Consider the following 26171-nt stretch of genomic DNA (forward strand, 5'->3'; position numbering starts at 1 on the left):
GTTTCCGTGGCTGATGAGGTCACTAGATTCATCCAGGTTCTTTCTATTTTTGCCTCCTTTATTAATTTCGAAGGTGGAAACTCGAAAACACGGTCAATAAGAGTTTCTTCAAAAATATTCAACTGTTTTTATTTAGTTCCTCATCATCTGCCCCGCCACTGATTAGGTGAATTAAGGTAATCCGGCTGTTTGAACAATTACCTACGGTGAAAGTCCCTTGATCATAATAGGCACAGTTTTGGGACCTCTTGCTGTGCAAAATTTTGAATTATTATATCCAAAAAGAAAACAAAAAAACTATTTTTGACGCTTTTAGAGCATTTTATTACAATTACGTCATACAAATTGCCTAGTTGACTAGTCAAGAACGGCCGAACCACTTTAACTAGTATTGCGTAATCTGGTGATACAAAATGGAATAGAAAAAACAGGGTTCGAAAATATCCGATATTTATTATAAATATCAAAATATCGGATATTTTTTATATATATCCGATGTATATCAAAATTTTGATATTTAAAAAAACTAAAATGTTTTATTTATTAAGGTACTTAAAATCAGACAAATGGAAGCAAAACATAAAATATTCGTCTAGATCAGGCAAAATCAACTAAAAATCATAAAATTTTATAAATAAAACTCGAACACATAAAACAATTTTATAAATTCTATTCAGTCAATGGTCATACCTACACTTAAGTAACAAAATCAGTCTATTACCTAATTATCAAATCAGTCGTCAGTCATTCGTAAAAAACTGTTAATTATCAAATAAAAAATGTCGTATTCATAATTGTGCTTGGTTAGACTTCAAAGAAGAAAAAGGTAGACCATTTTCCGATTCTGAATCTTACTTAAACTTACTCTTGCGTTACGAACTTTTTCTGGCAAGACACGATTAGAACTTAGTATTAGTATGTTTTAACTCTACTAAAATGCCATCAAAATTTGGGAAGTAGAAATACATTAACAAACGTCAAAAATTACTAAATAATATTAAATTTTTTTAATCATTTTTGTACTGATATATATCATAAAAATTCATGTGAAATATATCGGATATATATCGGATATATATCATGATATATATCCATTGATATATATCCTCGAACCCTGAGAAAAAATAGAAAAATTTCGATCAGAGTTAAAAGTTTAAAAAAAAAAAAAAAAACTTAAAACATAATTTATTCAGTTGTATTTAAATGGTAACCATACATCAAAAAGAACAATATATCACACAACAATGAAAATAAAATACACAAATTCTTAAACTTTTATAACAAAAATGGCACCCATATTCATTTCTGTTAAAAGTATTTTTACATAAAAAATATATGTAAATAGAATTTTAAAAAAGAAAGTATTTTTTTAAATATAACATTTCAATAAAATTATTTTGAATTTTTCAAATTCGGATTTATAATTATTTTTTAAAGTATGTACATAAATTACCACTTTTATTTTAAAATAAATAGTAAATACAACATAATGAGAAAAAAAAAATCGGTGGGATTATAAATTTATCCAAAATGAATAATTATAAAAAAAGAAAATTCCAATAATATGATGTAAACGAAAAGATTTCGTTATTGGCACTTTTAAGTGGTACTTTATTTAAATTAGCCTTTTTCCTCTGAAGATTAAAAAAGGATTCACTAGGTGGCAGCACTGGGAGTTGAGGTACATTTAAAAGCCTTTTCCGTTACCGTATGACCTTAAACCTTCTTCAACATTAAATACATTGAGTTAATTGAATATATTTTCTTAGATTCCTAAAGATCGTAAAAGAAGCAGACAAGTGTTGAAGAGGATTTGAATTCTGTCATGGAATCGTCAACGGCTCATATATATACCCAACCCTAGTGCTGCCATCTTGCGGACCTTTCTTTAATACTCAGAAGAAAAAGGCTAAATGTATTTGTATGTTGTATTTTTAAATTTTGTACAATTTTTGCATTATAATATTATTTAGGATGCATGCAGTAAACGCTAATAATTTAAGGATTTTCTAGTTAGAATTGATTAACCAAAATTTAGTAAAAGGTTAACATGTCTTTTTCGATTTTTCGACTAGAGAATCCTTAACAACAACGATACTTATAAATTAAAATAAAAAACTTAATACAGTAAGATATGCATCAGAATATCTAGCTAGTGAGAAAATCCGAAAACCTACAAAAAGAAATCAAAAGGTACTATTTATTGTCTATTAGAAAACGCGGATTTTTTTTTTATTGGCTAAAAAACCAAAACCAAGTCGGTAGTATCATCCATCAAACCATCTAGACCTTGTAATATTTTTTGAAATTTGAAATTATCCGGTAGCTTCAATGAAGACTTCTAGCTAGACATTCTGTACCTATTTTGCATGATCCCTAATGTAATTTTGTAAATACTGCAGCATGTAAATAAAATACGATTCCTTCTTATTTAACTTGACTAGAAAAGCATTTTTACGCATAGATCATTAATACATAAAATATTCTTAAAAAAATTGAACAGTTAAAAATAAATTAAATTATTGTATCTTAAGGCAGTATTCTGGTCTAGAAATTTGAAGAAATCGATTTTTTAATAACCGTTTATTTGACCGAGTAACCGTAATGTTTGACCGAGGTTCATACGATAACGATATCTTTATTAATTAAGAATTTTTCAAATTTTTATTATTCAGATTATTACAAGGGCTGGAATTGTGTCAACCAAGGTACCGTGATTTTTTGTAGCCCCCACTTCAACGGTCTGTAATTCAAAGAATTTTTAGTTTTTTTTTTTTACAATGTTTATTTTGTATTTTAAAATGTCAATAAATTTTATATGAAAAAATAGCTACATAAATGTTTTCCATTTTCTTATAATCTTAGTTTGAAAGGTGCCTACAATTGAGGCTTCCGGACCAGAATACCTCCTTAACCGAGCAGTATGAACCTCAGTAAGCTTATTTTATGAATATAGCTTTGATATGTCCACCAAAAAATAATAATTAATATAAATTTCTACTTTCTAAGTGTTCAATTTCTTTAAAAAAAAAAAAAACATATTGTGATGTTTGTGTTAAATGATCATCATTGTGATCGCTCTTAGCCTACGAAGTAGTTGTCACATTTGTGTAAAAGATAATTATTTATAATAAACGAAAAACAAATGAAAAATACTTAAATGTTATTATTGCACAAAATTGGTACTCAATATTCTCAAACTTGCATACTTAATTATTCTTTTTAACGTCTTTTGATTCTTCTTTAGGTTGTCCACGTCCCAAAATTCTTGCCAATGAATCCCAAATTCCACCAAAGAATAATGCACAGGCCAAATTCTCAAATGGAACGAATGGATCATGTATACCCAATAATATTGATGATAATTTGAAATATACAAAGAATATGACGATTCCAAAGTATACTAAAGCATGTGGGGCTGATATTAAATCTGTTTTCTTATCCAAAACGAAAATGATTGATGCAACTAAAGATGCTTTGGTATAGCTGAAATTAAAATAAAAAACAAGTGAAAACAAGCAATTGAACGATTAAAAACAAGTGAAAACAAAAAATTGAATCATTCTCGTCAACATCAATATTCCATCTCTTTAAATATATCTCTAGATAATACAAATTTGAACCTCTTTTGCGATTCCAGAAGTTCTGAATTTCTAATTATATTGTTGGGAAAAGTAGAAAATTAAAAATATTAAGAGAGTAACTATTAAATGTTTACTTAGATAACGATAAAATGATAAATTCAAATACTTACAAAGATGGTTGCATGAATTCCATAGCTGTTGGCGTCCATACTCCTCTTATTAATCTTTCAAACAATTTTGTAAAACCAGCTCCATTTCCTTTAAGAGTACCAATTAAAATCATTATGACGTATGCATTAGGATAAATTTTTCCTGCGTGTGTAACACCATCATAAACCTTTTTACATCGGTAAATTTCTTTCATTGCAGAGCATACAATCTTAATTGGTAAGAATTTAGCAACTTTATATCCGATATCAAAAGGCATGTAGAAAATAACGTACCTAAAAATAATAAAAAAACTTGATAAATTTTAGTAGCGGACTCCAATCCAACCCCTAATAAAAATTCTAAAAATATTTCCTATTGGAATTAATTAGAAATTCGGTTTTCTATTAAACTTATTCAAACTCACTCAAAAATTTCAATCCTTATGAACAATAATGAGTGGAAAACAATTTTAATTATTCATTCTGATTGTGAAAATGAGAATAAGCTTAAATATTATTGAATCTGAACAATTCAATTTAATTTTCAATACAATAAGTAATTTATTGGAACTGGAAAAATATATTTTTTACATGAGTGCAGTGAATGAATGTAAAATAAGGATTTTTGATCTAACATGACTCATTTTGTTCGTAATAGAATGTAGAAAAAAACCAAACATTAGTTTGTGTTCCATCCCGAAACTACTTTTTCGGGAATTCGACTTTTAAACCATTGAGTTCTCGAAACATATTTTTTTTTTAAGTAAAAGAGGATGAAAATATACGAAAATACAAAATAGCGACTGAAAAATTAAGTTTTTAGCCGAAATTACTATTTCGACCCCCGATTATATAAAACACAGTTAATATAAATATATTAGCAGATGGCATTATTTTTTAGATATATTCATTTTGCAATGTTTTTTCGTATTATTGACAAAAATGGGTATTTTTGTCTAAAATCTGAATTTTCCGGACAATTTTTTATGAGTTTAAATATTTTATAGGTTTAATTGTATACTCACCAAACAAGAGTTGCAATTACTAATTGTGGAGTATTCTTAAGTGGTGCTAAAATTGGTTCCCCAAGTAATCCATTGCAAACCATACCACCGGCAAATACTACTAATAAATAAGAAAGCCAACAAGCCAACGGGTGTTTCCGGGAGAATGTTTGGGCTCCTATAATAATTTAAAAAATATTTTAGTTGTTATTATGAATGCTATTCGTTGCGTTTGTACTAATGCTATTCATTAGTACAATACGCAAATTTTTAATATTTTGAAACTGAAAACTTCTTTAACGAAGAGTTTTAAAAAAAAGGGTTCCAAGTAAAAGTTGGTATAATTGGAAGGGAAATTTCACAGAAGTCATAAATTTGACCTTTTAACTTGCAAAGTCGTTTAACAATAAACTCATGCTCTCAACTAATAAGAGAGAGAGAGAGAGAGAGGGAAACACAAATTAGAAAGTTATTAAACTTAATAAATACGACAGGAATCAAAAGCTAAAATCTGTCTACACTCATATAAACGTGTGTAAAGAACAACTTTCTAACTTAAGCTTTTCTTCTATCTTTTAATATTTTATCGATTATGACTTGAGTTGATTTGGACCTTGCAAATCAGGGTCAAGTTTAAGGCCGTTATGACATGCCCTCCTTGGAGTGAAATAATTTGAGCTTTTTTCCAAAACCCCTTCGTTAAAAAATTTTCAGCTGAATTGTTTATAAAATATAACAGATTTTTATAAATTCGATGTTCCTAAAAATATTCGTAAGTAAATAGGAATTATTTGTTGTGTAAAGTAAACTTGCTACCTCTGTTCTGCACCCAATTTTCAAAAACAAATTATTTTTATTGATAAATATAAATTAACAAAATTTTATCAAGAGTAGCATAGTATGTGATTTTATATTAGAATAACTTGCATATCGCTCATACTTATCTTATGGAAAACTTGATTAAAAAAGGATTGGTTAATCTTTGTTTTAATTTATAGTTTTGGTCCCTCTGAAAATCCTTCAAAGGCTACACCTACGAAAATGGAAAGGTATTTATGAGGATATTCTCGCATAAACTTGGTCATAGTGGCAGAGCAAGTCGTATTATTTTTAAAGGCTCTGTTATTGGTAAATATATGTTGAAAATAGGCTAATAAAATTGGAAAAAATATAATATTTTTTGTTATAACGTTTTTATAACTATTCAACAATTTTAAAAAAAGGGAGACGAAATTAATTTTATTTATCGGCTATATATTGTAATTGTTATCATTACAGTCAACTACATAAAGAAATTTCTTTCATACGAAGAAGAAATACAAATATACCACATCAAGCGTGTAGGAAAAAGCGTACGTGTTTGCAGGCTTTAAGCCACATGGCAAGTGTATCAACTTATTATTGTATTTTAGTCAGACACCCAATTTTTTATTGTAATTTAAAAGTTAATACAGGCTTTTAAAGTTTTAAAATTTTGCCTTATGCCTCCTTTCGGATACTTTTTTTTTGTTGCTTTAAATACTTCTTAATTTCTCAGATTTCTAAAAAAATTTAGCAAGTTAAAATTTTTTGTATACAATAGATGACTACTCTGTGGATCTTTAACCCAGCTTATAGTATAGTCATCTGGTAGTTTTACCTGGAAAGTTTTCCGGGAGTTTTGAAAACGGGTGATTTTATATATTTTGAGGTGTCTTTTTCGAATTTCCACTATGCCACCTCATATATTTGCGGCTCGCCCTGCTATATTGGAAAAATGGCGTCGAAAAACAGTTTTTTGACAATATATCCTTTACTAGCTTAAATATGATACTAGCTTTATACTACCTTAAATATGAAGTCATCGTGCTCTTTTGAGAACACAGCGCTTTCAAAAAAAAGTCTTAGAGAGAAGTATGGTAGACTCGCTCGTCAAAAGGAAGCCACTCACAAAATTTCAAGTATGTATTAACCATTTTACAAAGCACCCTTTCTGTCCCACGGTCTAGTTATATTTATATACTTATTCGAAAAATAATTTTTCTCTGCTATTTGTTTCATGAATGAGCTTTTATTAACGAAACAAAAATTCATAAATATTCTATTTTATAAGAATATATCTAAAGTAAAATACAACAATTATATATAAATTATTACAATCAAAAAAGCACACTGTGTTGACTTCTACCATGTTGGAAGAACTCTTAAAATATTAATTATTATCATGTTTGAACGTATAACATTTTTATCGATCACACTGTATTTAGACATTTTTTTGCATATATATAATTTAATTCATTTTTCATGTATTTTTTTCAATAGGAGACATGTTTTCAATATCGTCTGGAAATGCTTTTACTCCTAAATCTTCCCATGTCGAACAATCATTATTCATTGTAGATTGATGTATATTCTCTAAAAAAAAAATAATGTATCTCTTGTTATAATTATTATTTCGATACTAAAGCACTTAAATCCACTTAGATTTGGAAAACTAATAAATTATTATAAAGCTATAATTACAGTCAAAATTATTTATTGATTAATAAATGCCACGTGGTGGTGGTAGCGAGTCCGAAAGAAGATTCTATTCAGAGGTTAGAACTTAAATTTAGCTTTTGAAAAACGAACTCTAAAATAGGCTTTTGTCCTAAATTTGAAAAATTGGTTTATACGTTACAGTAGTATTGATTTACACCAAGGAAGTATTATTTAAAAAAATCAATTCAAATTTATTTCTAAAACAGTGTAGAGTATCATGGCGTCTTGAATGACATCATTACTTAACATACAATCTTTTTTTTACATGCAAGTTACAAATATTTGCAAGCTTACATAGCTTTTCATATGGCGCGGCTGATTGGTGTGTGCTGTCACGTGATCGGATGTATAATTTTAAAGAATTTATTATTTTTTAAATAATAATAATCCTTATATTTTATAAAAAATAATTTTGTGTTTTGTTATCTACATATCATGATTAATCATTAGAAACTATTATCCAACTAATTTATTCTTAGTGGGCAAAAGCCTATTAAAGTCAAAAGTTATTTATTGATTAATAAATACCACGTGGTGGTGGTAGCGAAACCGAAAGGAGATTCTATTCAGAGATTAGAACTCAAAAATTTAGCATTTGAAAATCGGACTCTACAATAGCGACTAATATGAATGGAAATTTTTTAACTCAAATTAGATATAAACAGGTTGTCCCGTGACTCGATGGCCATAGTTGAAGAGTGTATTCTTTCGACAATTTTAAGTTGAAAGCAGTTCATTGGACATTTCTGTACCACACAGACTAGAAAAACTTATTGCCTATTCTCTAGCATTTTCTTATACTAAGGCTACATTCAGATGAATACAAATGAATCTTGAAATGCATTAAAATACCTTCTGTTTCTTGTGACATTGCTTTAAACATATTGTGATATTCATCAACACTTCCAATTATTTTTTCAAGACGTCTGAAATTAGCTATCCACTTAAACCACTGATTCTTCTAAAATAAAATTATACCCAATACTTAAAATAAAAATCATTACACCATAAAAATGAAATGACCAATTGACCTATGTTGCTCATTTACGAACTCGACCTCACTTTTTACGTCCTGAGTACGCTGTAAATTTCAGCTTGATATCTTTTTTCGTTTTTGAGTTATCGTGTCCACAGACGGGCGGACGGACGGAAATGGACTAATTAGGTAATTTTATGAGTACCTATACCAAAATTTTGTTGGTAGCATCAATATTTTTAAGCGTTACAAACTTGGGACTAAACTTTGTATACCTTGCATGTTAGATATATGCATGGTATAAAAATTGTTTTATAAAACTGATAAGCAATACTCATCTAGATTTGAAAGTAAATTTCGGATGTTTAAACTCAAAACGGAGATGGTTTTCAAACTTATAACATTAAAAAAACTTACTGCAATATTTGTATATATGTCTTCTTTCGGACTATCTTGAATAATTTTAATATTTTCTTCGAAATGATTTGATAAATACAAAAATTTTGCCATTAATTGTCGAAACTCTTCACGATTTGTTGAAGATAACGTCGATGATATTTGTAAATTAATATTCTCAGAAATTGAAACTAACGCGGGTTCGGTTTCGTTGGCTATTTGGTGCTTATAAGTTATAATATTCTGCATTGCTTTTAATAATGTTTCTAAAGAATTTTCAATAGTTATATTTACATGAATTAGGAAACACTTGACTACTTGATAAACTTACCGGTTATATCATTCAAATGAATTAATTTTTTTGCACAATTTTGTCGCAATACTTTCAATTGTAACGTTTGATATTCGTTCTTAAGTTCTATATTTTTGTTAATTACTTCTAATAAATCAGAATTACTAATTTTTGAAGACATGATAGTTGAAATTATAGGTTAATAATAACTTTAAAAACTTTAATTATTATTGAAACCTCTTGTCAACAATAAGAATAATTTATAAATTATTAAAAATTTTATAAATTATAGAGGCAATATAATCATTCTAGTACTAGATCAAATAAAAAAAAAGTAATGTGAATATTAAAATTTGAATTTAACGAACATTATTTAATTTTGTCAAGTGGACAACTATTACTTTAGGCATGTAGGGTGCTGATGATCTATCAGTGGTAGTTCTTAAAAAATCCGCTTCGGAAAACACATTAAATAGAAGCAGTTGACAAATAATGTAATTGATTGTTATTGTTTTAAATAACAATTGATTTTTTTAACAGTTGATAGAACAAAAAACTTTAATAATAGTTTCGAAAACGACGCGTTTCTATTTTTGATCAGTTATTGAGTCTCTTATATGTAATAAGGAAAACATATGCAATCGAAATTTTCTTTTTTATTCATAAATATTTAAACTATTCAACAATAAAAATTTTGCTAAAATTTTAACGAATAGGTAGCTCTACCTTGCACATGTGACGTCACTGTGCATATTCCATTCAAAATTGGTGGCGCCAATCTGTCATAGAATAATGTTCACTGTCATAGAAACTTGCTATAAATAAAAACAAACTTGCCATTTTTCCAACACTTACCATTCGTCGCTTATCATGCATTCAAATAACGCGCTAATAATATACCAATCAATATAAATCAATTAAATGTATTTCAAAGAATTTTTTAAAATAATTTTATGTGTAATACCCAATTGTCATTAGAAAAATTCATCGAGTCTCTATGGAAATGACATTCAATGACAGTGTTTAAATTTGTTTAATTCTTATCTTATCTTAAAGACAAATAACAATAGGTTAGCGAATAATTATTTGAATTACAAAAATATTCTTTGTATTTAAAGAAAAGATACAAAGTAACAATTTGGGTACGTTCGTTCACACGACATGCGTTAAACGCTCCTTTTACCAACGAGTGTTAATAAGAGCAAGAGTCTTTATTATAAGGATCTACATGCTAACATCGCACGTTCAACGCTAAAACATTCAGAATACCTTTTTGATTGTTTTATTAGCAATTAAGCCTCTGATTTATCTATCTATACATCAAGGTGTTGTTAGGAAAAATTATGAATAGATAATGTATATTATAGGGCGGCGCGCAACAATTAATTCTCATTCCACTCTTAAAACTTGCTAGCACCGCCCCTGACGTTGTTTTATCGCCTGATTATCATGTTACATATCGTTGGTGAATATTAAAGAAGCATCATCCATTTTTTTCAACTGTGCTATGACTAGCAATTAAAGAAGTTATAATAAGTGAATTATTACCTGACAAAGGGCGAATATTAATATTTTGAATTATTGTATAAACACGTGCATGTCTGTGTAAAGGCTTTTTCATCATGTCATAAGCGCAAGTGCAGAGTTTATTTTTTCGTACTGACAGCAATAAGTAGGGCTAAGATAGAAGATATTTGTTATTCATTTTATCACATTGGCTATAAATCATTTAGTACGAAACAAATGTGAATCGTGATTTTAAAATGAAAAGCCCTATTTCATAGAAGTAATAAGACAGACAAAAATAACTATATATTTACTTTTTTTAGGTCTCTCTCTTAAACGATCAACTGTTTGGATGGCCACAGTACGGTTCTATGTTATTAATTCTATGTTAGCAATAGACCTTTTCATCGATTTGCTTCTGTTTAGGTCAATTATCAAAAAACTATTTAAGAAAATCTAATATATATTTTACCTTTATCAAACAGCGCTTTTTGACAAAGATAGAAGATATGTCTTTACCGATTTACATCTGTCCGAAACAAAAAATAATCATTTTTTAAATAAAAAGCATTATTAAAATAATTTATTTTTTAAGAACTAAGAAAATTCCTATCTTTGAGAAATCACTTTTAATGGTCCGGGTATTTGTGTTACGGAGTGAATAACATTAAGAACAACATCGAGTATCTCAACTTGCTTTTTTTTAGCACGAATAGATTTTTTTTAAAAACCTATACATTAGAATTTAGAAAGGAAGAATTTTACGTATTAATAAAAGAAACAAACATTGAATTAGTCTGAAGCCTAAAAGTATTCCGTTATTCTAAATGATAAACCTAATATAGATCCCCACTTCTACTATTAAATTAAATTTAGATGAACGGTGATCTGTTATATTTATAAACTACACATTACAATGCGTGAACATACATTATACCATTTCGTATAATAATTTATTAAAATGTCCATAATTTTAATTCAATAAAAATAGAATATCTAATATTTTAAAAAAGTTATTGATATATATGTTTTTTAATAAAAATAATAATCCACTCATCCATAAAACTTACCAGAACCGAGATCTTCCCTAACCGATAAAGCACATAGTACACAATGTGCAATATCAAAATAAGGGAACATTTTTAATTTGATTACTTGGTTAGCAATATCTAAGAACGCCTCCGGATCCATGATTGTTGTTAATTGATTGTTAACAATTATTCACAAAATTTTAATCCTCCCGGACACCCCGAATGCTAATAAAAATTTTTGTGAAACGTAACTGAGTCGCCGGAATGATTCTGATCGACTGAACCACTGAACTCGTGACTACTTCATGTTCATTAAAAATAACATTTATACGAAGTATATTGAAAATACGATTGTACATACGATCTTCTAATAGTAAAAACTAATTTGGTTTTACTTTTATTTAAAAAAAAATATATCTTATTCATATTTAATCAAATAAATATTATCAGGTGTTTTGATAAGTACAGTAGAATCTCGATAACTTAAACCTCGGTAACATAAAAACCTCTGTTACTTCAAAAAATACTATGTTCCCTTCCCATCAGAGCCCAAAACCTCTATAACTTAAAAGACGCAACCTCTATAACTTAAATAAATAATCTCTGTATAGGCCCTCAGTAACTACATAGAAACATGTACATACCTCTATATTAACTAGAGTACATAGAAACATGTGCATACCTCTATATTAACCTTTACCTAACATAGACACTTGATAACTTAAAACCTCTATAACTTAAAATATTTTGTGTTTCCCTTGGACTTTAACTTATCGAGATTCTACTGTATATGAATATTAAATATACAACTAATTTATGATGCACATGACGTAACCTAACAATTAAAAATTCAATTGTTAAAATTTAAATTCAAATAAATTATAATTTTTTTAAATATTAAGGTTGTCGAATATCATTAAATTAATTTTGGCATATTTGAATTTGAATATGAAGGAATTTTAATACCAAAAGTGTTCTGATTATCATAATATTATATAATATACCAATTTTAAAACATTAATCTATATTTGATCTTGTATTCATAATATACGGGGTGCCGTGAATCACGAAATTTTAAAACGGCGAAATTTACGTCCTTATGTTCTAGAACTTTTCTAGAAACATGAATTTCTCTGTAAATATTTTTGGTATTACGCTTTTAATATAAAAATTTAGGTTTATTTATAATCGTATACAACAATGAATAAATATGCGCTCTCACTCTAACTCATAGGTTTCCATATACATTGCTCTCACTCGCACGGATACGTTTTTCGCTCTGGCAGACTGTTGGTGATGGAATTTCGTTCTGGCATTAAATATTATGAATTATTAATCTATTTTCTTTATTCTGTTAAAATTTCAAGACTGATGAAATGAAAACATTGGATTTTTTTAAAATAAATATTTATAGCGTTCTGGCAACAATTAGGAGGGATGTAAATGTTCTGGCAAAAATTGTATGAAGTAAAAATATTGTCGAAAGTAATTTCCTAAAATTTTATGACTTATACTTTAACAAAAATGAGCCTTATTTCTTACTCTCTTTAAAAAATTAGGGTATTTCAACCCGGCCACACTGAGCTGCCAGAAGTGGATTTTCAGTATCTGTGATTTTCAGGTATTGAGGTTTTTTTATGAAAAGTTTCGTGACTTTTGAAATGACAACCTTAAATTGGTCACTGGCTCTTGGTCTAAAAGCATTTTATAAGAATTGACAATGTATAAGAAGATTACTTTTTAATTGTCTATTTGCTTTTTGTCAGAGTATTCAATTTAATTTTAGACTTTGTTTGATTCAAATATTAGTAATTTATGTCATTAAAGCTCATTATTATTATTCATAATTCAGGTAATCTATAAGTGCAGCATGTAATGTAACTCGATCTTAATACACAACATGACCTTGGTAATGATATTTATTTACGACTTTAAAAAAATTTATGCAATACATTTTTTTTACAAACGTTATGCATATGAGGAATAGTCCATAATAAGTAACTTAAAATTTTGGAAATTTAATGAAAATTCTATTAATCATTTTTCGCTGCCATACAAGAGACCACAGTTAACTGGTAGGAGCGGAAAAAGTAAGTCCGCGTCTGAGTAGGCAGTAACAAAACGACAAGATGTTAATTTTTGGGCAGGGGTGAACATATTCCAAAACTAGAAAGTAAAAGTTTTCAGATGAGCTATTGGTTCCAAATTTAATGATTTTTCGCAGAGATTCATTTGTTTGAAATTTTTTCTGATAGTGTTGTTTATCACAGGCGAACTTTTAAATTTATTAAATAGAAATTAACTTAAATACTGCAGAAAAATGAAAATACAATGGTATTTTATCAAAAACAATAAATTTAATCTAATAAAACTAAAATTTTAACGAGGACACATAAGATGACGGCCTCCATCTACTGAAAGATTGACACCAGTAATAAAACTTGCATCATTACTTGCAAGAAAAGCAATTGCATGTGCAACTTCTTCAGGCTGTCCAGCTCGTCCTAAAATATGAGTTTCTTTTGATCGTTCTAAAAATTTTGCATATTTTTCTTCACTCATTCCTCCACGTTTCTGCAATTCTGTAATAATTGTTCCAGGATTAACACTATTTACTCGTACTCCTTGTCTACCTAAATCTAAGGCAACGCTTTTTGTAAATTGATCGACTGCTGATTTGCTCATATTATAAGCCACTAATCCAGGAAATGAACGAATTCCATTCACACTTGAAACATTTACAATTGATCCTTTACTTTCGATCAAGTATGGAACAGCTAAGTTAGTTAACTGATACATTGATCTCACGTTGGTATTAAATGTACGATCAAACTGTTCAAGATTTGTGGTTTCTATGGAGCCTTCTTCCATGATACCAGCATTATTCACGAGCACATCTAATTTACAAAATTCTTTTATTGTTGATGACAAAATATTTTTAACATCATTTTCATTACTGAGATCACCACTTATAACAAGAGGTTTCACTTTATCCTCTTTCGTGATTTCACATATTTTTGCAACAATTTTTTGTAAATTTTCAATATTTCTTCCGGTCAAAGCTAGCTTGGCTCCATATTTTGAAAAATTAATCGCAGTAGCGGCTCCAATGCCAGAACTAGCACCCGTTATTAAAATTACTTTACCTGCAAAATTCATTTTGTGGCTTTTATTTATACTTAATTCAATTTAATTTATTTGAAGTTGACAATATAATAAATTATTTTGAACATGGTTTTTTATTTAAAGGTATTTTCTTTTAACCTTGATTTAATTTGAGTAAAGTATCAAGTGTGCAAAACAATATCCGGCTAGATAAATATTTATTGTTAAGGTTTCATTTTTACCAGATTGTTTTACCTCTATATACGGAATAACTAACTATAGAGGTATTGTTTTCCAACCGAAAATTCGATGTCTTATTCTCAACGGGTTATCCCATTTTAAGGTTCTCTAAATCCAAAAATACTATTTTTAGCCATTGATCCATATGGATGGATGTATGGATGTTGCCAATTGACTACTAAACTGGAACAACTTAGAAAATTAACATATGAGCTTTTTCTCCAACTAGAAGTCGGGATTAAGATGCAAATTTTTCCTCTTAAAAACGACAGGCATAATTTTTTAAAATGCTCATTTGGTTAATATTTTCCTTCCCGAAATTTTGATATGTATCTAGCCTGGAAAACAGTTCCACAATAACTTTACTTGCTTTTGGAAGTATATCAAAGGAGTTATGAAAAACTCAGGTTACCGATAATAATTGAAAACTTTATTGTATAAATATTACAACGAACCATTATAATTTGACTAGCTAAATGTTAATCTTTGTTTTAATTTATTCCAAACCAATTGATAAGGATGAGAGACATTATTTTTTGTGGCTGGTATACGACACAAGTAACGAATTTTTGGAGATAATAAAATTAAATTTTGGATTAAGCCACAAGTACTAGATGTAACCCAATATAAACATAAACACTGAAAATAAAAAAAGAAATTTAAATTTTATAAAAAGACCATTTTTAAATTAGGATTCATTTTTGTTTCGGACATAATGCCAAAACAGAACTTTTAATATTCACAATTTATCTTAAAATCTTATTAAATAAATAAATATATAACCATTCGAAATAACCATTCGATTATAAAATTTCATACTTTGAAGTCGATTTTATTATTTTTAGTTTTTAGCATTTCCAGAAGGAAACTTCATCAGCCGTTATATTTTATTCCGATAGTGAAATGAACAGTTTATTTAGTTAATTCTATTATTTAGCTTTCAGTCATTTAGCTTATGCAATTCTACTACTATTTTTACCCTAGAAACATCCGCAATGAAATCGAAAACAAAACACCATACTTCTAATCAATAAATAATTTGAATATTTTACTCACTGATGGAACCGTACAAGCGACAGGTACTAAAGCAACAGTAAGTACTCTAAAGAAATTTGTAAGATACTTTTGTATTTTCTTTTGTTCTTTTAGCTTGGATGCAAGTTGTATCTAAAACAAAGAATACATGATTATTTATATATAAATAAAAAAAGAAATAAGTAAATATATTAAAATTACTTCAATTATCAACAAATTAATTAATCCCAATGCAAACGGAAAAATGTATGAATTATCTGGTATAGTTAAATTTGGTATCCATAAAAATCCTCCAACTTGTAATTCAGCAAAAATAATCTGTGCTTGTACATCTAAATTTGGTAACATATACACTAAATTTCGAATGGCAGCTGATAAACAAATCCATGTAGGTATTTGTATCCACATTAAAATTGTCGTTTTAAACGGGTGGCAATTATCACGAATTATTAATTTATTCCATTGTTTTTTTAACTAAAAATTTATTTTAATTTATAGAAATAGTGGATGCATTAGAAGGAGTTGAGTTTGCAAAATATAATACCTAAAATCCCTAGCTATTACCATATCCATCAGCTGGATTAACCCATGTCGGGGTCCCTAGACAATGTGAAAATCAATGCGCCATTTTTTTTATATCTTCGTAAATCAACTTGGCAACCTTGCCATATAAATTTGCCTTTTTCTCTTTTGACCTTTTCCCGGGGTTCCTAACCGATGCAGGACCCGTAGGTAGTTAACTAATCCGCCTAATGTTTAATCAATCACTACCAATTATTCGTTTTTTTTCCGTTCCACTCGCTGCAGTAAATAATGTTTAACAATGCTATTCATTTTAGCCTAGTTTAGATAGTAAGCGAAATTTTTCCTTGTAACATTTAATTTTATAATTCAGTAATCGTATTTCGTATGTTCATCAGATCCCAAAATCAATTTTAGGAGATAGTATCAACTGATCAGCTCAGGCAGAGGGAGTGGTAGCTTCTATTTTCTAGCTAAAAATTTAGTTTTTGCGACTTTCTAGCAATAAAATTGACATATATATGGTACTTTTACGTGTTAATGAAAAAATATTTCTTGCAAAAAATCAAAAACCGTATCGAAAAACATGTCATACAAAAAATGAACATCAGAAAACAATAACCCGTTGCGTTTCGCGAAGCTATGACTAATTAATTGAAACATTTGGAAACAACCACGATGCAAAGGGTTTTACTAGAAAGTGAAAGAACTTTATGATTAAGCAGTGACATTCTGGAATTACTAACACATGTTCATCAGACCCCAATGTCATTTTTAGGATTTCATGCCTACCGATCAGCCCATGTAGAGGGACGGGGATGTTGTTTTTAACTTGTTTTTCAGACAACTTGAAAACCATGCATTCACTGAAAAAAGGTTTTGATAGCCAAGATATGCTATTTTTTAGTTTTGCAAAAAATTCACACGGGTGATCGATGGGCCGAAACCATTAAGAGTCATTCATTAATTACGTGAGCGTTTTGAGGGGAGGAGAGTTTAAAAATCTAAAAATTCCCTTATGTGAGCAAAATTACTTTTAAATAAGAAAAATGACAGTAAAAAAAATTCGTTTTTAGCTTTCAGCCATAACAGATAAATAACACATGAGTTATGTCAGTAAAATTTTGAAATTGATCGGGCAAAAAGTATTTTGGAAAAGATAGAAACTGTACTGTTTGAAACAGCGAGTGGGGCATACTGCAATCCAAGCATATTAAATGAATGTATTATATTTTGCTCACTCAATTCCTTCCAGTTTTCATATCTAAAACAAAAAATACGTTTTTTATAATCGAAAGAAACAAAAAGTTAAGCTAAAAAAATAATTAAACTTGGGAACATTACAATAAAACTTTGGTTTATTTAGATAAATTTTCTATCTCACAAATGAAACCGTTTTTAAGATGGGCTCAATATAAATGAAAAAACGCAGCTACTTTATAAAAGCACTTTCAATGGCGAAAGGTCTTAAAAGCAACAAAAAAGATCATCTCTGTTTACTTGGTAAAATGTTAAGGTAGAAAATTAAAGAAGAAAATGAAGTATTTGTAGAATATTGAAATGAGGATATTTTCTACCAAAATTTTTTCTGGCAATGTCAAGACCTGTTTCAAATATTGATTATATATATTCGAGCAGGTTGTTTGACCGAGGTAAGCCGTTACTTCTTAGAATTTGCCTGGTTTTTTTAATTGAATATGATAGATATTTAATTACTTTTGGAAAAACTGTGTATGGTTTTTTAAATACAAGCAAGAAGGTGGAGAAAATTTTGTAACAAGCTTAACTTATTGTTGTGATTCATTTATTTCAAGTACCGATCTCCTGTACACTACGAAAGCCTCCTTTTTCGTCCAATTAAACTTTTTTATGGCAAGAGCAGTTTCTGCTTTTAATTCATGTTCAATATTACGCATCTCATCAGTTATATTTTCTAATTTTGCAACAATGCTCTGTTGATAAGCACCCAATGGAAGTGTCACACAAGCTCGTAACAAGCATGTTGAACCTATAATTGTTGCCCACCATGGAAGACCTGTTGTATCGTGAAAATTTATTAAAAAATCTTGTGCAATATGAACAGGATAACTTTCTGACAATTTTGTAAATATTAAATGTGATTTTTCACTGATTGCAGCCAAAATGGATGAATTCCGGACATTTTTTGTAAAATATTCATTATTTATGTTATAATTTTGATTAAATGATTTATGTTTCGAAGTAATATGAGAAAAGTTTCGTGATTTTATTAAGTAAATCGTATTTGTTTTTAATTTACTTTTTTTATTTATCTGGTAATTTGACTTAAGTAACCTCAAATTTCTAAACATTTTTGTGGTTATATTTCTGTCAAATTCATGTCAAATAAATACACAAACGTCAAATAATTATCGGTTAAGCCGAATCTTATAACTAAGCCACTAAGGGCTCTGTGTCCAATTTTGACTTCACTGTAACGCGATGTTGAATAATCATTTTTAAAATATTGTATCATGCGGATAAGTTATCTCTTTCTGCTCTATTTTTAGGGCATCCAATATCTAGTTGCCCATTGTGTTTACCAAACTTACTTGTCGCACTCAAATTACCATTTATGTACTACATTTGGTTAAATCGTCCTCAATATATGGGCAAGTAGCTATTTGTCGTACGAAATATTGGAGGAGAGTACGGAGTATCGGATAGATTTATTATTTATATGAATGATTCTAAAATTTATCAATAAAATGCCTTTATTAGGTCATATATTCAAATGAAATTCATAAATATTTATCACAATAACATAGAAATGAATAATCTTTCCTCCACACACATAAATTGTAACCCCAACTCCATCACTTTGAAAGTCTGTCATTTATACTAAAATTTGTTTCGTCATTGTGCTACCGATTCGTAACGCAAATATTTAAATATACCACTTCCCTTATACTTCCCTGCTAAAAGATTTCTATATATAATAATATAAATTAATGTATTTGCAGGTTTCTAGTCATGACAAAATGGTAAAATTTCATTAGCTTAGTAAAAATACCTGTTATGCTGAGATAAACAATCAAGAGTTAAGAACTGTAATTGTTTGGGATGCTTACACGCTCATAAAGTACGCTTAGTGTTTATTTTGACGCGTGAGTCGTGTTCACAAAGCTAGCTCATGGGAGTTAATGAGTATCGTAAGCCAAAACGAACACAAAAAGTGCGCTTATAATAGCTAATAGTCTAAGCTCGCTTTTTTAAAACGTGTGAGCACATCCAAAACGAATACAGCCAGCAAGTCTTGTTAATTGTCATCTATGATGCGGTGGTAAGTTAATGTTAGCTTCTGATTGGCTACTGTGACCTGACGTTTGTGTTTACCGTGTAAGTACGTTGGACCTAAATAATATTCTTTCTTCTCTAGGCCAGCTTCTCTATCGGTCTCTCTGCTAGGATTGATGGATCCAAGGTTTCGGACCCGAACATTCTAAGTCTGACGCTCTGAAAATTTCTGCAGGTGCAAATAATATATATTTTCCTCATCCTCCATACCGGCTGTAGAAGTGGGATCATAGAGATACCAATATTATCAAGGTGATAGTTTAATCGACAGTGTCCTGTCAAGAGTCCCAACACCTTTCTCAGCTGCGTTATAGACGTTGGACCTTAATGTCGTTTTTACTTTTATGTACGTTATCATGGAGATCCAATTACAGCTTCACGAGTCTTGCTTCAAAAAATAATCAGTAGTTGCTGCATTATAATTTTCACTATTGCATATTAAAAGTTACTCATTTGATGACGTCATTAACCACATTTTTTACGATATTGAAGTTTGATGATAAAAACCCTTTCTAAGTTTCTACTCCTTCATAATATTTATGTCTTTTCTATACGGTATTAAAGTTCATTCAAGAAAAGACTATAGAGTTTAAAAGCAGAAAATATTTGATACTAGCCGTTTATCTTGCCTTTATTTATCGAATGAAATATGTAAAAGTGTAATTATATGTTCTTATCTATAATCTAGATTTATTTACACTTGAGAAATGTGATACAAAAATAAGCTGTTTTTTTAATATTGAAATGAAAATGGCTCAAAATAACACCGAATGGAATGAAAATCAACTTCGTAAATATGATTTTACATTAGAAGATATTCCTAGATTCGATTGTAATGATCCAAATGTAGATATTTTAATTTCATCTAATGTAAGTTCAAAAATATGTTACTTATAAATTTTGAGAAAAATATTATACGAAATAAAATTGATTTTTAAGAGACCTGTTGTTATTACCGGAACAAATCTTGTTAGTACGGCAAATAAATGGAATTTAGAGTATTTAGAAAAAAATATGGGTAACAGTGATTTTACAGTATTCGTATCAAGAAATCATATCTTTAAATATTATGATGAGAAAAAAATAACACGACCATTAGCTAATGGTGAAATTTATAAAGTGGATTTTGTACCACCAACAACACGTAGAGATATGAAAATATCTGAATTTATTACTAAACTTAAACAATGGAAACGAGGTGATGACCGGTATGTGCAATGTGTATAATGTTTTACAAATAAAACTAATAATACCTATCAATTGAATTGATTGGTTGTAATATCACTTTTATGATTTAGTTAATTTATAAAAAGGGATCTTATTCAATCCTTCGATTGATTTTTGTAAAATCTTTGTGATAAAATAAGTTTAAGGAAAAACAGCGATAGTTCTAAAAGTTGATTTTTGTGTGTAAAAAAAACATGCATATTAGTGATATGTATTAGTTCAAGTGTTATTTTTGGTAAAAGGATGTTATTTTTAAGTTTGGAATTCCCAAAATAATTCTATAATGTTACTTACATCTTCATTCGTGTGTGTTTTTAGGGTGTCCTAAAACAAGCGTGTAATGGCAGAGTGATTAAAATAATGTAATTCTAAGTAGAAAATTTGTTGCAATTTTCGGTTTCGATGTACCATTAACGAGGCAGGGCTACGATAATTATCGTTTTTAATTTTGAGAATATCAGTAACTATCAATATTATAGATGGGGAAAAAAGGCATTTGATCCATGAATCGACTCTTAGCCACTTGATTTTTTTGGGAACCGTTGGAAAATGTTTGCCTGAGTGTACTCAACAAAATTATATTCATGCAAACTTATGCTTTTTTGATTTACGTCCATAAAGTGGGGTAGAAGTATCTTATACTTCCGTACACGTTTGAGATTTCGAAAAAGTTTAAATTTTTTTAAAAGTCACGCTTTTTAATTAAGGAGGGATATTATAATTAAATTACCCAAAGTTGTCGGTATATTTTTTTAAATAATTTTTAGGCTCTACCTTCAACAAGCTTTAAACAACACAATTGGGTCGTCAATAGTACAAGATTTTCGTGGCTTTAACTGGAGTTGGGTGAATGTAAAACAAAAAGCAAATTCATGGGGTCCATTAACATCGAATTTATTACTGATATCAATGGAAGGCAATGTAACACCATGTCATTATGATGAGCAACAAAATTTTTTTGCGGAAATTCGTGGTCATAAACGTTGCATATTATTTCCACCAGAACAATTTGAATGCCTGTACCCGTATCCAGTATATCATCCACATGATAGACAAAGTCAAGTTAGTTACGTTTTGTGAATGGAAAATTTATAAAATTCATTATTGTTATCTGTATATAGGTTGATTTTGAAAAACCTGATTACAGTAGGTTTCCTAAATTACGTGAAGCACGTGGAATGCAAGCGGTTATAGGTCCTGGTGACGTGTTATATATACCAATTTATTGGTGGCATCATGTAGAATCATTAATGCGAGGAGGATACACAATATCAGTCAATTTTTGGTATAAGGTAACTATATATTTGCCTAAAATGTTAAATATTATTACTCTAGCAAGTTTTTCCTGTCCTACCCTTATCTTACTTATTCCTTTATCAAATTTCATGATTCATCCCTCATTTTCAAGCTTATTATGTCTAGGTTTGACAAAAATATACTTACGGTCTAAAAATGTACCGCTTAGGAAAAAACACTCTAGACAAATAAATAATTTGAACGAAAAAATATCATAAATTTAAATAATAAGTTTCTCCTAATATTAATTTAGGGACTTCTAACTTTTCCTTCGACCACTTTTCTACGAAATTTGTCGTTTGTTGTTTTTAGCCACGGGTACAGAGTAGCCTCGAGGTAGCCCTATTTGTCATTAAATTATTCTTTCTTTAAGTTTACAGCGCGAATACTTAATATTTAGATATGTTATATTATTGGATATTTACAATCTACTTCTGGAATTATGGTCAATCCTCCCGACTCATCTTGCATAGTAGTTTATATTAATAAAAATCTAATTTTTTTGTTTAGGCTGGACCAACAGGTGAAATAGTATATCCATTGAAAGGACATCAAAAAGTGGCAATAATGAGAAACGTAGAAAAAATGTTATTAGAAGCATTACAAGATCCTCGAGAAGTTGGACCATTATTACGAACTTTAGTTCTTGGACGGTATACTGAATGATGCGTGTTTAAGTACCTAAAAAGTAAAAATAATAATTTCTTTTTACTTTGTATTAATATTGTATTAGTTACTTTTGTGGCAAGGGTTTCAATTCAAGTAATAATGCTTTATTATGACAATTTATTTGTTCAAAATAATAAATCATTCAATATTTATGATTTATGCAATAAACTAAAGTCATTAAAAAAATATTCCATATTTAATTTATATTAAAATATTATTTTCTATTATATAAGTGAAAAAAAAAGTGTTTTATTTTAATTAAAAATTAAAATCTTTTTTTATTTTGTTTTTAAATTCATAAGTCAAGACTATTTCAGGTACATACAGCTACATAAAACAATGATGTATAATTCTTTTCAAATATTGGTGAGTAGATAAAATCAAGAATACTTGTTGGAAGATTGGAAAGTTCATATACAGTGGAACTTGGTTAAGTGGGACCTGGATAAGTGATAAACCTTCATAACTGGAACTCATGCTTAGGTCTCAACATTTGGCACTGGATTACCTCTGTTAGTGGGACGAGGCATATCTCTATATCTGGGATTCGTTTTTTCGATTTTATCGTCATAGTTACCTCTATAATTGCAATCAAGCAACATAGCTTTAGGACAAACTAATTTCATCATTGACTGAAAATGATATAGATGATTTTTTAATTTATTTTTTTCGTTTTTAGAAAATTCAATATATTGCATTTACAATCCCAAAAACGAAAAATTTAAGAGCTCTTAACGGACTAGAGTGAATCAAGTTATTATGGAATTAAAATTAAAAAGATAATTTTAACAATGGCTTTAAAAAAAACTTTATTTAAGAAATACATTTTTAATATTATAAGCAGATTCTTAAAATTATAATGCACAACCACTTATCTTATGAGATTGGGGTCAAATTGGTTGATTTTTCAGATCTTCACATCTTGATCGAAAAGTCTTAATGGAAATAATGATCCAAATGCAAACGTTTCTGAATTAAGTTCCACCGGCTAGTTTTGGAGAAAACTATGAAAATATATCATCCATCTACCGTTTTACCATAAGACCAATGTTTAATATGCCTACTTTTGAATTTATTTTAATAATCGGGACACCCCACCCCCCTCAAATTTTCAGAATTGATTAAGTAGTCCAACTTGGTGCTCGTATACATCCTTAAGAAAAATTGTTTTTCCAAATAATTCAATTTTCATTCTTATTTTCTACATCTGCCTTAAAAACAATTCCACAAATTAATTTTCGAATGATGGGTAAAATAAAATACAAAATAAAACGGAATGCCGTTAATGCATAATAAATCATAGAAAATATTAAATGAATTTTCGGTGTTGAAACTAAATTTTGTAATGGTGGCATTTTCATTTTATCTATAACTGACGTTACATATTTTGTTGTAACTGTATGTTGTATTATAAATATTGATTTTGTTGATAATAAAATATGAAAAATTGTTAATATTATGCCAAAAATAACATAATATTTAACTTTAATTGAATTTTTATTTTGATTATCAACAATATGTAAATATTTTTTCATCAATAATTTCAATATTAAACTAATAATAGTTAACAATAATATTGTATATGGTATAATAATTCGTGTTATACATAAAATTATTTGCATCGTACTAAAATGTTGCATATCAACAATCGTACAAAATGTACCGTTATTTTTTGTAACAACAGTGGTAGATAATCCAAACATGGGTATACTTAATGATATTGCTAATGTCCATATGATAATTAATGGAAATAACGTAGATAATGTGATTTTATTTGCTTTATATTTATTCTTTTTGAAAGTAACACTTCGTAATGTATTCTTTTTCGTATTTGGTGATGGTAATCTATCATAACAATTGTTTCGTGTAAGCGGATTATTTGTATCTTCTAAAATCTCTTTAACATTCTTTTTATTTATATTCCATATTGTGATTATATGTAAATTAATTAATACTATTAAATATGTTACAATGGTGCCAGCAATTACTTCAACACCCAAATATATTGGGCATAATTCACTTGTGAATATCCAACTTCCATTATTCAAGGACCATACTTCTGGATATGTTAAAAAACATATTTTAAATATGTCAATACATGATAATTGAAACAATAATGAATAAATGCCTGAAAAAAAAATGTTAAAATGCATTATTTACTGATAATATTATATAGAGTTTAGGAAAATATGGTTTGATATAAAAGATTTTGGTATCAATTTTTAAACAACTTTTACTTTTTGAACCTTGAGCAATTACAACTTTAGATTTAAGGATGATAGGGTGACGCAAGAGGCATTAGAGGCATGGACAACGCGCGGATCACAGCGCGTGCTTTTGTCTTTTAAAATTAAGGTATGAGCACAGTCTTCATAATTTTAAATTCCCATTTAGGGATGCGGCGACTATAGGGTAAGGTGGTTAACCGTAGAACACGAGGCACAGTGAAACAACCGCAATATTCGTATCCTATCCCAAGAGAAATTTCGTACTGAATTACACAGGTTTATTATTTTTTCGTTTTTATTTAAAATAGTTGCATTTGCGGTGAATAATATTTGGTAAATATTTCGGTATCCAAAGAAGAAAAGTATTCGAACTTTGTTTTATATCAAAAGTTCTCAAGAAGCTAAGTGAAACATAACAAATTTGAGATGAGAGAAGTAAACTTCTCAGTTAAAGCAAGAAAACTGAGTAATGGGGAAGTAAATTTTAATATCGGAAGTTTCAAAAAAAGTAGATTTTCAGTATTTTGTTTCTTAAATATGGTTTATTGATCTTTGTCTGTCTTGTCCAATGGGCACTGATCCTTGTTCCATTGTACCCCACACCTAGGCAGTGTAACAAAAATTTGATATCGAAAAAGATGCCAATAACTTGAATTTGGAAACATATTCTTTAGGTTTGATATTGCGATTTATTAAGGAAGAAGATTATTGAACAGTTCGTTTTTGCTCTAACGTATCCACCTTCGCGTTCCATAAATATAATTGTTCTTTTACAAAATTGTTCAAATACACTCCTACATATCTTGGGATTTCTTGAACCGTTTCTCTTGTAATCTGTTCAAAATGGTCAAATTTCTAAACGACAATTAACATTCCTATCGAACTTTTTCAATTTGTGGCACCCTTTTTTGAAAGCAGAGATTTTTATAAAGAATAACTTTTTCCCTAAACCTTATAATGAAAAGGTTTTCTCTATTCATCTAGCCAATTTAAGTAGACACACTGTATACATAAGTGTATCATAGAACAAAATTATAAGCATCCAAAATATCTTTGTAATCTTTATTTGTTAGTCA

At 28.8% G+C, this 26171-nt stretch overlaps 5 protein-coding genes across 6 annotated transcripts; 1 reads left to right on the plus strand and 4 right to left on the minus strand.

The window, feature by feature from the left end:
• Window positions 1–1510: 1510 nt before the first annotated feature.
• On the minus strand, window positions 1511–11762 carry LOC123297849 (trimeric intracellular cation channel type 1B.1). The gene is made up of 4 exons (XM_044879655.1): window positions 11498–11762; window positions 4759–4915; window positions 3755–4027; window positions 1511–3486 (listed from the first exon to the last, which is right to left on the minus strand). Exons 1-4 carry the CDS (start codon window positions 11616–11618, stop codon window positions 3210–3212), a joined length of 828 nt encoding a protein of 275 aa, XP_044735590.1. The 5' UTR covers window positions 11619–11762; the 3' UTR covers window positions 1511–3209.
• Window positions 6879–9140, minus strand: LOC123297850. Its single transcript, XM_044879656.1, has 4 exons — window positions 8961–9140; window positions 8651–8895; window positions 8110–8218; window positions 6879–7131 (listed from the first exon to the last, which is right to left on the minus strand). The coding sequence occupies exons 1-4, from the start codon at window positions 9100–9102 to the stop codon at window positions 7019–7021; spliced, it is 609 nt and encodes a 202-aa protein (XP_044735591.1). The 5' UTR covers window positions 9103–9140; the 3' UTR covers window positions 6879–7018.
• Window positions 11763–13837: 2075 nt separating the features above from the next.
• Window positions 13838–23397, minus strand: LOC123297847 (3-oxoacyl-[acyl-carrier-protein] reductase FabG-like). 2 transcript variants are annotated; one of them, XM_044879653.1, is made up of 2 exons: window positions 23376–23397; window positions 13838–14598 (listed from the first exon to the last, which is right to left on the minus strand). In XM_044879653.1, exons 1-2 carry the CDS (start codon window positions 23395–23397, stop codon window positions 13838–13840), a joined length of 783 nt encoding a protein of 260 aa, XP_044735588.1. The 2 variants fall into 2 exon arrangements, with proteins under 2 accessions (XP_044735588.1, XP_044735587.1); XM_044879652.1 differs by lacking the exon at window positions 23376–23397 and having other exon boundaries at window positions 13838–14617.
• Window positions 14541–18690, minus strand: LOC123299155 (cytochrome c oxidase assembly protein COX18, mitochondrial). Its single transcript, XM_044881417.1, has 5 exons — window positions 18178–18690; window positions 16040–16312; window positions 15860–15970; window positions 15259–15442; window positions 14541–14604 (listed from the first exon to the last, which is right to left on the minus strand). The coding sequence occupies exons 1-4, from the start codon at window positions 18688–18690 to the stop codon at window positions 15272–15274; spliced, it is 1068 nt and encodes a 355-aa protein (XP_044737352.1). The 3' UTR covers window positions 14541–14604; window positions 15259–15271.
• Window positions 20362–22998, plus strand: LOC123297846 (hypoxia-inducible factor 1-alpha inhibitor-like). The gene is made up of 5 exons (XM_044879651.1): window positions 20362–20545; window positions 20615–20883; window positions 21670–21964; window positions 22024–22194; window positions 22709–22998. Exons 1-5 carry the CDS (start codon window positions 20420–20422, stop codon window positions 22862–22864), a joined length of 1017 nt encoding a protein of 338 aa, XP_044735586.1. The 5' UTR covers window positions 20362–20419; the 3' UTR covers window positions 22865–22998.
• Window positions 23398–26171: the final 2774 nt, after the last annotated feature.

Source organism: Chrysoperla carnea, chromosome 4, assembly GCF_905475395.1.
Source record: "Chrysoperla carnea chromosome 4, inChrCarn1.1, whole genome shotgun sequence".
In the NCBI taxonomy this organism is placed as follows: domain Eukaryota; kingdom Metazoa; phylum Arthropoda; class Insecta; order Neuroptera; family Chrysopidae; genus Chrysoperla; species Chrysoperla carnea.